The sequence below is a fragment of the Microtus ochrogaster genome, chromosome 10 (assembly GCF_000317375.1).
Source record: "Microtus ochrogaster isolate Prairie Vole_2 chromosome 10, MicOch1.0, whole genome shotgun sequence".
In the NCBI taxonomy this organism is placed as follows: domain Eukaryota; kingdom Metazoa; phylum Chordata; class Mammalia; order Rodentia; family Cricetidae; genus Microtus; species Microtus ochrogaster.
In genome coordinates this window covers 49,371,392-49,384,678 of record NC_022016.1, presented here as the reverse complement: position 1 = coordinate 49,384,678, position 13,287 = coordinate 49,371,392, and the positions used below count along the sequence as shown (strand labels likewise).

Genomic DNA, 13,287 nt, shown 5'->3' with positions numbered 1-13,287 from the left:
GCTCCAAGGGTCACAGGACCCTCTTCAAGAGTTGCAGGTTCCCAAGAGAAAGCACAAGCCAAGTTAGCAGGTCTCTGCACATTCACCTCCCTGAGGTCACTTCTCAGCTGACAGAAACTTTACAGGGGACAGGACAAGTTCCCAGCCCGGCCGGAGACCCAACAGGCTGTGCTGTGGACACCCAGTAACCCTTCTGTGGAGACAGGGTCTCGTAGAGCACAGGCTGGCCTTAATCTACACCAATCCTCCTATCTTCGCCTTCCAAGTGCTGGGATGGCAGGCATGTCATCATGCCTGACAACATTTGGTAATCTGGACTCTCGACTGTCACATTTTGCTCTGCTCAAGAGTGAAGGGAACAGTGGCATGCTGAGGACGAGGATGGCTCTGGAGAAGCACACTCCAAGGGGAGTGTGAAATGTCAACAGTCATTGGTCATGTGTTGGTCAGGGTCCCTATACCTCACTCCTCTCATGTACCCAACTGTGTAGAATGTGGGCCTCTTGCTTAGAAGCAATGTTTACCCAGGACTCCCAATCTTCTACACTGGAAAGGACAAGGAAAGGAAAATAGCTCTTTTTCTTCGAGACAGGGTTTTCCTTACATATCCCAAGGTATTCTCATCCTTTCAATCCTCCTGTCTCAGTCTCCTGAAGGCTGAGATCGCAGGCCTGTGCCACCACACCCAGACAGCTGTTTCCTCAACACAGATGGAGAAGGAAAGATGACCACGCTCACCTGAGTGACGAGGGCCAAGCCTCTCCAGAGAAGAGGCAAGCTGGCAGGCAAGAACCCCAGGCTTCAAAGAATCATGCACACTTCTGATAATTACACCTAAAGCCTTCCTTTAAAGATAAATCCCCGAGTCTGTAAAACAGTTTACATAGAGCTGAATAAACAGGGCGGCATTTTTGTGCTGAGGTGGATGTACCGACACGAATCCGGGTGCCCGGTGCTTTCTGGACAAGCCTCTGGTTGCAGCAGCTGGGAAGTGTGAGCAGGGAGTAGGCTGAAAACAGAAAGCATGGAGAGAGAGATCACAGATCTTCGAAGCAAACTCAAAGAGTGTGAAAAGGAGCGATTGAAAGCTGCACAGTATGGCTTACAGCTCATGGAGAGGCAAACTGAACTGCAGAATCAACTGGACAAATGTCATGAAGAAATAATGACCGTACTGAGGGTTATAACCAAGAGAAGTACGACCTTCAAAGAGAAGCTGAGCTCAAGAGTCGGATGTCAGGAAGTTTGAGCTGTGAATGTGAAGCTTTGAAACAACAGAAAACGCAGCTGGAGCAGCCAGAAATGCAGAAGCCACAGGCAGGAAGTGAATGACCTGAAAAATAAGTTAGAGAAACTGAAAGTGGAATTAGATGGAGCAAGGTTAAGTGAGAAGCAGCTGAAGCAGAAGCTGGACCACCAGGAGGAAGTTCTCGCCCACAAATCGGAAAAGCTCCGGCTAATGGAAGGTGTGAAGACTGCTCTGCAAGAGGTGAACGAGCCACAGTACAAACAAGAACAACTAGAATGTTCCAATGCTTCCTTAATGCACCGGGTAGACCGGCTTCAAGAAGAAAAAGAGGAGCGAGAGAAGGAAGTGGTGTCGTATTATAACACCTTAGAGAAAGCTCGTGTAGAAAATCAGGATCTTCAGGTGCAGTTGAGTCATGCGCTCCAGCAAGCCTTGGATCCCAATAGTAAAGGCAACTCCCTGTTGGCAGAGGTGGATGATCGAATGGCGGCTATGGAACGCCAGCTCAACCCGATGAAAATATCAGTCAGTGAAGAAGCACAATGCATTCACCAGAGAGCAGATGAAGTTACAAATCTCCACACTGCTGAGAATGCGGGGATCTCAAACTGAGTTGAAGCAGCAGGAACGGTTGTTTGCCATGTTGGAACAGAAGAATGGTGAAATAAAACACCTTTTAGGTGAAATTAAAAAGACCTTATATGAAAGTATGGAATCTAAGCTGTCCACATCAGCCAGCCCTTGTTCTCTAGAGGACATCACCTACTTTGCAGATTTACTTCAACTAAAGCTTGATAAGTTAAACAAAGAAAACGAAAGCACCAGAGGCGAGCAATCCACACAGAGAAGGAAGGTGCTGTTTGAGAGCCAGCGGGCCCTGGATATCGAGCGGAAACTGTTTGTGAATGAAAGACACCAAATGAAAGACGCCTGCAGCTTTCAGAAAGTGAGAACATAAAACTGAGAGATAAGTTAGCTGAATCAAATCTGAAGTTACGAACCTAAGAGGAAACTGAAGCACCTGTGCTCAAAGAGGGGCTTGAGGTGCTGCCATTGGGTGTAACCGCCCCAGAAGACACACCTGCTGCCAGCTAGCCTCTCTCCTTGCAAGAGTCCGCCTCTGGAGATGCAGCCGAAGACAGAGAAGAAATGTGTAAAGCTCATGGACGGTCCAGGCAGTGCTGAGGCCTTACGTGAACAAAAAGGGAACACCCCCAGCTTCCCCAGGTTATCTGCGGGATCAAAGCTTTCAATAGAGGGGAAAGAAAGGAAAGAAACTACAAGCAAACTGGAAAAGGGAGCCTGCAAGAAATCACACACCATCATGTACGCGTCCTCAAAGTCAGCCCTGGAGATGCAGTGCCCACAGCAGGAGGAGGGTGTTGCTCTGCGGGGCTTGCTGAGGATCGTGCCTGTGTGCAGGATACCCTTGTGGAACATTTGCATACACCAGTGCTAAGACCTCTGTGACCAAAAACTCAGCTTTTATTTAAACCTGTTTGCTGCTCTGGACCAGATTTTGAAAGTTATTGGATAAATAATGTTCCTTAAGAACTGAAAATTGGAAGTACAACATTGAAGTTATTATGCTTTCTTAAGTATAGTTTCATGAATAAATAAAATTTTATTTTCCCTGTCTTGAAAAAAATAGTTTAATACAAATGTAAGTCCATGTCCATTTTTAGTCTTGAGATGAAACTGATTTTCGAAGCACAGAGGGAGGGGGACCTCCCCCAGCAAACTTTCAGCTCCATGCATGCGGCCTCATTCTCTGTGCTGGCTTCTCTCTTAGGACTCTTTGTATTTTAACAGTATGAACACGACTCTCCAGGGAGCCCACATAAAGTGCTGTGACCAAGGAAACATTCTGGAAGCAGATTCTAACCCACAGCTCAATGGCACAAGTCACGATCAAGCTGATTAAAAGCTCCCAAGTCGCTACCTCTATCACCAATGTTTAAAAGCCATTTCTCATTCGCCATAAGGAGTCTCTCTCCTATCTGCTGGGCCTCCCGCTCTTCTCTAAGTGACTGGGAGAAACATCCTCCACACTTTAAGAGCCCAGTGCATGAAAAGACGTGGAAGAACAGGGAAGGCCAGCTGCAATCCCTGCAGCGCTGTGCACGCCCATGTAAGTCTGGGGTTAGGTCAGTCACATTGATTTTCAGACAGTCAAATCATTTCACTTGATAATCATGACTTTTTTTTTTTTGGTCTTATTTGTTTTTTTAGAGAGGGACTCACTGTGTAGCCCAGGCTGGCTCTGAATTCAGTGCTCCAACTGCAGTGCTAAGATTAAAGGTGTTTCCACCATGGCAATAATCATGATATTTTACAAAGACAGGCCGGTGGCTGGAGCTGGCTCAGCGGGAAGAGTGCATGCTGCTCTTGAGGACCAAGTTCAGTTCCTAGTTCTCATTCAGGTATCTTTCTTTCTACTGTCTCCAGCTCCAGATCTAATGCCGTTTTGGCCCTTGTGGGCACCCATATGTACACGTGCATACATACACACAGACACATAATTAAAAACAAATCTTTAAACCTTACTAATCTCAACTCTCACTTTAAAAATACTTTTAGAGACAGATTTCATGAAAATGGTACACAGTCATCCCCTTATGGGGCAAACTGCTCCTGATCTGTACCTGGTGTCCCCTCAACTCAAATTGCCCATTTAGTGGCCACAATGATCCATGTAAACCTTTATGTAGAACTTAAAATCTTCTCTGTATAATCCTCTTCCTTTTTTGAGACAATCCCATGTAACCCAGGCTGGCCTTAAATTCACTATTTAGTTGAGGACAACCTTGAACTCCTGACCCTTCTGCTAGCAGCTACCCCCAGGTGCTGGATTACAAGTGCCTGCCAACACATGGCCGTCCTGACATTTGAGGGATGAGTAAAACTACCTTTCAGCTCTTCAAGGAAAGGGGCTGCTCCTAGCTCCTGCCTCTCCACCTCTCTCCATGGACCTTTGGCTCCCACAGGTGGGTGTGTTGGAAAAATCTAGACTCTAAGAGCCAAACCCCCGCAGTCCTGCTGGCCAGCCCTACTCAGTGTCACGGCTTCATTACCCTTTACAGGGTTTTTCCTAACACAAAGCCCCGTTCTCTTCCTCGCATCCCTCAGTTTGAGTCCCACGAAGAGGTGTGGCTTTCTGAAGAAACCATGGTTACTGTTAGAGCTTCTTTCTGTAGAACGAACTGCAGATTTCTCCGGGAAAGCACAAAAGAGCTCCTGAAGAGCCTCAGGGCACTCTCACAGGGGTAATGCAGAATCCCCTAGGGAAGTTAATTCCAAGAAATAATTCAGCCGGGCATGGTGGCACATGCCTTTAATCCCAGCATGGAGGATGCAGAGGCAGGCGGATCACAGGGAGTTTGAGGCCAGCCTGGTCTACAAAGTGAGTTCCGGAACAGCCAAGGCTGTTACACAGAGAAACCCTGTCTACAAAAACAAAAAAGAAAATAATTGAATTCAGTTTGAAAGAAAAATGCACATAAATCTACTATGGGAACTGGAAAGAAGATAAGGGATAGACTGTGTGCTGTGGTACATCTGTAACATCTGTAATCCTGGGCTTTGGAGGTGGGTGCAGTAGGATCAGGATTCAAGATCACCCTTGGCCACACAGGGACTCTGAGACCAGCTACCTGTGCTACCTGAGACCTTTCACAAACAAACAAAAGAACAGGACTCATTTATTATAAAATGGGTACATGAACTGAGCATCAAAATAGCTTAAACACAGACACCTGGATACTCTGGTTCATTTCATTAAATAGTGGATGAGTATCTTTTCTTCTTCTTGAGCTTGTCTTATGGAAACAATATACCAGAAAAGAGGAAAATGCTAATATTTGCTATCCAGCAAAGTTTAAATGGCTTCCCTTCTCCTTGCACATGCCCCATACATACACACAATTTAATACCCTCAAAAAGATTTAAAGAGATGAACAGTTTGCACCTCTTGACTTAAAAAAGGAGTAGGCCAAGTGTGGGGGCGCACACTTTTAATTACCTCTCAGCACTCAGGAGGCAGAGGCAGGTAGATCTCTGTGAGTGCGAGGCCAGCCTGGTCTATAGAGCTAGTTCCAGGACAGTCAGAGCTAAAATAAAGAAAACCTGGGGGGGGGGGGGAGAGGGAGGTTCTTAAGTTGGCAGCTAGAAATGAAAGCTAAGACTAAAAATTAGTTTTGATCACTTAGAGAATTAGAGAGAACTGATATTGCATAATGCAGAACACAAAAACTTCCCAACTGTTGAAGATCTACTTGTCTGCTGGCAGGTAGGGTCTGTCCTGCAACCAAAAGAAGCAAACTGCTGAGCTCAGAAGTGCAAAGGAGAGCCTATCAGCTGACCCGACAGAGGATGACTTGGGTCCAACAAACCAGTGTGGATGGAGTCGTAATCTTCAACCAAACACACAGAGGTCAGCATCTGAGGGCAAGGACAACCCTTCCTGTTGCTGTTGTCGGTGATGTAGGGCACACCTGCAATCCTAGCACTTAGGGGATAGAGGCAGGAGTTCAAGGTCGTCCTTGAGATGTACCAAGTTTGATGTCAACCAGGACTATATGAGACCCTGTTTCAACAAGTCAGACATTTGTGTGCAATACAGTTTAAATCTTCAGAGATCAATTCCACCACAAAAGACACTCAGCTCTAACATGTCACCCAAAGAACATAGCCATCATGGCTTCAATGTCTCCATTTTTCTTCCTTTACAGTAGCTGCCAAGTTGGTTTCTTAGTTCTGTGCCAGTCCCTTCACAATCCCAACCAGCCCTGGACACCTGCTGTGCAGTGAGAGCACAGTGAGGGGACCAGCCGACGCACCTGGAGCAGGAGAGCCTTCTGTAAGAGGGGCTGCAGCCCCAGCACACTAGCGATGCTGCACTCACATACAGAAGCTCAAACACAGCTTCAAGAACAAGAAGCTGTTCCATCTGAAAGTGGACTGCAAGCCAAGGTGGAAACTTTCACTAAAAAGGGAAGCATGAGCTGCACACAGGGGCTTATACCTTCAATCCCACGACTCAAGTGGCTGAGGAAGGAGAACAAATGGTCTTGGGCTCAAGGCCAGCCTGGGCTACATACATACTGGGTCTCAGGCTAGACAGTGTAAGACCTTGTCTCAAAGAAAAAGTACTACTGGTGATTTTTTTTTTCTTTCTGAACAGTTGAATACTTGAATGGAAAAATTTGAAGTGCATGGTGGCTCACTCCCTGTAATTTCCAGCACTTGGAAGTCTAATGCAGGAGGATCACAGAGGATTTTAAGCCAGCTAGCTACAAAGTGAAACCCTGTCTTCAAAGAAAATAAAAAATGAAATACCTCCCAATTCAAAGTGGTCTTCAGAAAGTCTTATCATTATTTTCTGAAATTTAAGACTGGACTAACATCACAGAGCTACACACAGCACAGGACAACTCAGGCAGCGACAAGCCAGCACTAGGATGGTCAAGAGAGAAACTGAAGAGCCACCCTCCACAGGCTGCAACTCCGTATCATCACCAGCCAAGCTTCCCAGTGATACATCCTGCTTGCAGGGTCCAGGCCTAGGAGGGCTGCACTGGGATCATGGTCCTGGACTCTACCTCCACCAACCGCAAGAGTGATACTGAGGAGAGCCAAGAAACACGTCTGCGCATGCTGTTTGGATCTGATAATCTCACTCATTTGGCAGTTCATCCCCAAGGCTAGTGGAAAAATACTGAAGAAAAAAAGGCTTCTACAAATGATTTTGGATCTAAGATTTCTTTTCGTGCCAAAAAAAGGTCATGTATACTGAGCGACATTCAGCCTTTGCTCAATGTATTTGTTAGACACAACCACACCAGTACAAAGAATACCTACACCAAATTACTGAAATTATGAGACTAATTTTTAAATCTGTAAAAAACAGTAGTGCACTGGGTGATTCTAATTCTGGCCTTCGGTACCCAATGAGCGATACGTTCCGGGGTACTAATGTTTTTGGGGAGGAGTCAGGTGCCACACAGTGGGGGCTAACCTTGTCACTTAAAGTGCCATTCGGAGCATTGCTCAAAATTTCAAACAGCTGGCCGCATCTGCTACTTCACCCCATGTTCTGGCCTGGCAAGGCTGACCCTGCTGCCAGATGGATGCAACAGCATCTCGTGGCTGTGCTCCAGTGCAGGTGCAGCAGTAGCAGCAGGAAGCACAGGTGCAGTGGCTGAGCTCACAGTGCACAGTCCAGCTGCTCACTCAGTGCGGCTGTGGGAGCTTCCGGGCGCCGAGTCTGCGTGATTTTTTGTTTTGGGTTTTTTGTGTCTTCTTCCTCTTCAGTTTCGCTTTCACAGACATGCACGACCACGCTAGGGGTGGACTCGGTTCCTGCATGCAGTTCGTATTTCTCCCCTGCCGAGGCAAGCACAAGAAGGAGCCTGGCTGTCAATGGAAGGAATTAATTTATTTCCTAACTTCCTCTTCCACTAGTTCATTTAACAGCTACTGATTTTTGAGACTGAATCTCATGAAATCTGGGTCAGTCAGAAATTTGCTGCTGTAGCTGACACTGGCCTTGAACTCTTTAATTTTTCTGCTTCCATTCTCCCAAGTGCTAGGATTGTAGGCATGTGTTGCCTTGGTGGGTTTGTTGCTTAAAACTCTGTAAAAATCATCTATCCTGCACCAGAGGGGCTTAGCCTGTTTGGCATTAAAAACTTCCCTTTTTTTCCTCTCGACGGGGTCTCAGTATGAAGACAGGCTGGCCTGGAACTCCCAGAGGGCTGCTTGCCTCTGCCATCCAAGTGTTGTTAAAGGTAAGTGCCACCATGCCCCGCAGAAGTTCCATTTGTTAAAGACACTGTCCTTTCTGTCCTGGAGTTAAAATCCAAGCATGGCTGCTAAGCTCGCAGGCACCTTCAGGGCAGACCCATTCAGCATACCCTGAAACCATCCTATTCACAACAACATCCTGGCCATCATGTTAATCTCCATGACTCAGGAATCATAATCAGCATACTCAGGAATGGGCCTGCTACTGTATGAATATACACAAGCTTCCTTCATTCAGGGAGCACCTTGCTTTGGAACTAGCTCCTGTCTCTTCCTGCAGGTGAGGAAGTTTCTCCACTCTTATGTCCTTTGCTTACTTTGGCTTTGTGCTCGCTATGATGGGAACCCATTGATTAGATTACATAAATACTAATTAACTTGTTAATATAAATGCTAATTGCTGTTCTAGAAACAACTGAGGTGGGTTAGTTACATTCATAAAGGTTTTGGGTCCCATGGGAGGCTCTGGCTAGGCTCCAGGTAGCAGTTTCTAGTGTAGGACCTGACTTCTGAAGGAGTTCAAATGGCCACAAGCATAAAACTCTTTCTTCTCAGATGCCTCTGAAGTGCCCTGAAGAGACATGCTGTCCTTAACAGCTGGGAATCAGCTCCTCACATTATTAAAGAGATGAGAGAGACAGCACATAGAGAAGGAAAGTAAGAAACAAAACAGAAGCTGGGTGGTGGTGGTGCACCCCCTTAATCTCAGCACTCGGGAGGTAGAGGCAGGCAGATCTTGAATTTGAGGCCAATCTGGTCTACAGAGCTAGTTCTAGGACAAGCTACAAAGCTACAGAGAAACTCTGTTTTGGGGAAAGAAAAGAAGAAAGAAAGAAAGAAAGAAAGAGAGAGAGGGAGGGAGGGAGGGAGGAAGGAAGGGAGGGAGGAAGGGAGGGTTGCAGAGAGAAAGTAGCCAATGTGTTCGCTAACAGTCTGTGTGAACACCCAGCTGAATCACTGACAGTGAAAACGATCATGCTGTACACACCATCTAACGTTCACAAGCAGATAACACAGGCTTGGCAGCTGGCTGAGGACCACAGTATTGGAAATACAGTCAGAGTGTGGACCCAGACTGGTGTGACTGCAGTGTCCCCTGGACAGCCTGCTGCTGCTGGGCTCCACACCCCCTACTGAACACCGTCTCTGATACACAAAGCTCCTGGGGACAGTAAGAGCAAAAGCAGAAGCCGTACCTGGCCCTAGCTTGGAGACAGCACAGAGTAAATCGTAGTTGATCACCGGCATCGCATCTTCACTCTGCTTCCACCCCACTGGCGGGGAGGCTGGAGGGGAGATGAGGAACTGCTTGGCGGGCTGTGGGGGCAGTAAGTAGGACTTATCCCGAGCCTCCCCAGACACCTGCACCTGCAGGGAAGGACATGACCACGACCGCTTTGCAAATGTGTTTTCGTTTTCTTCATTTCCATCTTTACGGTAATTGTTACTTTCTTAGAGGGTGATTAAAAAGATCCTAAAACGTTTGTGATCTTCCAGGAGGGAGACCGGGTCCACCTGGCTCACTGCACGGGGCCACACACACCGGAAACTTGATAAACATGAGTTGTGTGAAAGAAGCAGCGTGCAAACAGACGGACGGAGAAACGCACAGCAGTAACTGTGGCGGGGATCTGGGCTCTCAGTGCTCCTCAGGGTCCATGTGGTAGAGGTTTACTCCCGAGGGGTGAAACGGGAGCCTTTAGGAGCCAGGGGGGTCTTTAGTCACTAGGAGCACACCCTAAGGCACAGTGGGACCCCAGTCCCTGACTTCTTGTTTCCCATGAATGAGGTGAACAGCTTGGCTTTGCCTTCATGTGCTACACCCACTGCAGGCCCAAAAGAAAAGGGACGATCATATATGGACTGAAACCTCAAAATCATGAGCCAAGACTTTTCTCTGTTACAGTTATTATCTCTTGTTACAGCGGGTGTGCTAGCTAGTTTTATGTCACTTGACACAAGCCTTCATTATTGAGAGGAGGGAACCTCAATTAAGATCAGGCTGTAGGCAAGCCTGGAAAGCATTTTCTTAATTAGTGATTAACACCCTGGGCTGGGGTCCTGGGTTCTATAAGAAAGCAAGTGAGCAAACCATGAAGAGCGAGCCTGCAGGCAGCACTCCTCCATGGCCTCTGCATCAGCTCCTGCCTCCAGGTTCCTGCCCAGGTTGAGCTCTTGCCTTGGCTTCCCTCAGTGGAAGGGGATTCTGGAAAAATCCTTCAGTGTCCAAGCTACTTTGGCCATGGTGCTGCACCACAGATGGCATTACAGACTTCATCGCAGATTAGTAACCCTAACTAGCTCAGTGGGAAGAGCTGACGCATGACAAAGCTCTAGTCTTAGAAGAGAGGAAAATGCTTGTGTGGCGGTCAGAGGAGACAGGTCAGCTCTTCCCTCCCATCATGTATGTGTGGGTTCCAGGGACCAAACTCAGGTCGTCAAGCTTAGTGGCAAGCACCTTTACCCACGGAGCCTTCTTGATGGCCCTTGAAGATTTTTTTCTGTTCTCCCACAAATGTCACATCCTAAGTGCTATTTTAGATGCAGAGAACATTTAATCCACTAACCTTGAAGGTCAGGGCTTAACCCTTGTAGAGCTCTAGCTGAGCAAAGCTGCCACAAAAATGAATCCCTTAACTGTTAGCTGCAGCAAAACAAAGACAGAAGGCTTAATACACTCCTAAGATAATGAACTTAGGTATGTGTAAAGTAAGAGAAAACACGACATCGTCTGCTCACGGGAATGTCAACTTCACAAACCTCTGACCCAGCGCTGGAGGGAGAACTGCCAGGAGCTGTGACGGAGAAGCGGCTGTGGAGACACGCAGTCACGCAGCACACCGTACCTGTGCGAAGTAAAGCTTCAGCTTCTGGCCATGGAAGTCACTCTCGTGCAGCTCTATCCGAGCTCTCGCTGCAGCCTCGGGCTTGCTGAAGTTGATCCTCACTCTGCGGAAGCTCTTGAACAACTGGAATGTGACCTGGTCATCATAGAGGGTGAAGAGAGCTTCGAACCTCTCCTGCGAGGAGGGCAGCAAGGCAGGGAGAAGAGGGAAGAAGAACAGAATACTCCTGTTAACAGGACGCCTGCGGAAGAGAAGTGGCCGGGTGAAGACGCTATGAAGTGCACTCCTTCCCTTCCTGAGAGCCCCTCTCTGGAAGGAGTTCAGGGTGGACGTCGTGACTCGTGCTTGCACCTGCACTGACGGAACACGGCTAGCTTCGTTAAATACTGCAGCTTCAAAGGTCATAAGATAAACATGATGCATAAGCCAGCACACACGCGTCTGCACACAACAGGAACACAGCTGCCAAAGTCACCAGTGTATCCAGCGCTGCTGTTCCTTCGACAAAGGAACATCTCTGGTACTTGGGGTGCCCCTTCCCCTGATTTCTTCACAGTGCTAGGCATTTGTTGCTGCTTAAGCCTGACACACTGAGCAAGATGTGTCTTAGAACCTGGACACCTCCCCCAGCATGTACACACAATATAACACAGAGAAATCACTCCTATCTTTTTTATTTTTTTAAATTTTTTTTAGACTAGGCTCTTACACAGGCCAGGTCAGCCTCAAACTTGCTAGTAGCTGAAGATGGCCTTGCATTCTGATCACGGGGTGCCACCAGGCCTGGCAGCTTCCTAACTTTTGCTTTTAACGTCTATGTATCTTTATGCTTCAGAAAAGTTTCAGAAACAGCAATGTACATATGATATTTATGCGATGTGTGCAGTAAATAAAGCCGACTTACTCCCACTGTCTTGTTCGGAGAGTGTCTCTCACTATGCCACACTGGTTGGTCTGAAATTCAGAGAGCCACCTGCCTCTGCCTCTACCTCCTGGATGCTGGAACCATAGTATCTTTTATAGACTTTATAGACTGGCCTTTAAAATCTTCAGATATTAAGTTAGACAATGGTGGCATATGCCTTTAATCCTAGTACTCGGGAGGCAGAGGCAGAAGCAGGTTTCTGTGAGTTCGAGGCCATCCTGGTCTACAAAGTGAGTTAGTTCCAGGACAGCAAAGGGTATTACACAGAGAAATTCTGTCTTGAAAAATCAAAAGTAAATAAATAAAATTCAAATACTGAACAGTCCCAGTAGTGTTTTGGTTAGGCAGACTAGGAAAGAGTTGGGGTGAGGATACTGTAATTTCAGAACAGAGCTCTTCCTCCTTTTCCACTTAGCAGCCTCCTGCGCAGCCTTCACTGCTCGTCCTCAGCCACTGCCCTGAAAACCCATCCCTCAGGGCAGCGGATAGTTCATGGGTAAAGGTGCTTGCTCCTGCTACACACTGTCCTAATTAAGTTTCTTGGTATATCTGGTTTCCTCTGGCTAAAGTGTCCTTCCTTTTCTCTGTAAAATTCTAACTCATAGGTCTTCCCCAACCCCACATGCCCCTCTGAGAGACTTACTGAGCCTGGCTGCGCACTTGTCCACTGAAACCTTGGTGGATTTTCAGTGTTTCTAGAGGGTCTAACTTTCCATTTTGTCGCTAACCCCCAGGCCCCACTGCAGGACTGTACGCCCGTGACTCAGACGCTGCTTAATTCACACTGTCCCTCGACCTATGCTGCAGGTGCTTGAGCATGTATCCAGCTCTGCCCTGAAAGACACTGAAGGAAGTCCAGCCTGGGCTACAGAGTGAGAATGGGTCTCACTGAAAGGAAATTCTTTGTGTACACAGTTAACATTTAAGGGTCAAATCAGGAGTGGTGGTTTCTACCTGTGTATCCAGTGCCCAGGAGGCTGAGGAGGATTGCCCAGATGTCAGCCTAGACCACACAGTAAGACTATGGCTCAGAGAAAGAAAAAAAAGTGTACAGGCTTTTATGAGATCACACACACACACACACACACACACACACACACACACACACACACACAGTTTCTAAGTAAATAAATAACTTTAAAAAGATAATCTTAATTTTCCTTCCAAACCATACAAAGTACTACCAGAAATGTTAACAATGATAATTAATCCTAATAGCCTACATGCAATAAGCCCTAGGAAAAAGCCGAATTCCTTCTTCAGTGAATGCACAAGGAGGAGGAAGCCAGGAAAAAATCCATGTGCTTGGAGGCTGGGTGTGGTGACATAGCCCTGTGACGTACCTCAGCATTCAGGAGTTAGAGCTGGGAGGCTCACTGGAAGTTCTAGGCTAGCCTGAACCACACAGCCAATCCCAGGCCAGTCTGAGCCACACAGCCAATCCCAGGCCAGTCTGAGCCACA

The 13,287-nt window shown here is 47.2% G+C and overlaps 1 protein-coding gene and 1 pseudogene across 2 annotated transcripts in view; one reads left to right on the top strand and one right to left on the bottom strand.

Moving 5' to 3' along the window:
• Window positions 1–365: 365 nt before the first annotated feature.
• LOC101991648 lies at window positions 366–4,318 on the top strand (annotated as a pseudogene).
• A 518-nt stretch (window positions 4,319–4,836) lies between these two features.
• Rcan3 (RCAN family member 3) overlaps window positions 4,837–13,287 on the bottom strand; it is an 18,262-nt gene continuing 9,811 nt past the window's right edge. For both annotated transcript variants that reach the window (XM_013348476.2, XM_005353049.2), the window contains exons 3-5: window positions 10,900–11,073; window positions 9,250–9,421; window positions 4,837–7,633 (exon numbers count right to left, since the gene is read on the bottom strand). In XM_013348476.2, the coding sequence (XP_013203930.1) occupies window positions 7,455–7,633; window positions 9,250–9,421; window positions 10,900–11,073 (525 nt within the window). In that variant the 3' untranslated portion in view covers window positions 4,837–7,454. The remainder of the gene's footprint in view (window positions 7,634–9,249; window positions 9,422–10,899; window positions 11,074–13,287) is intronic.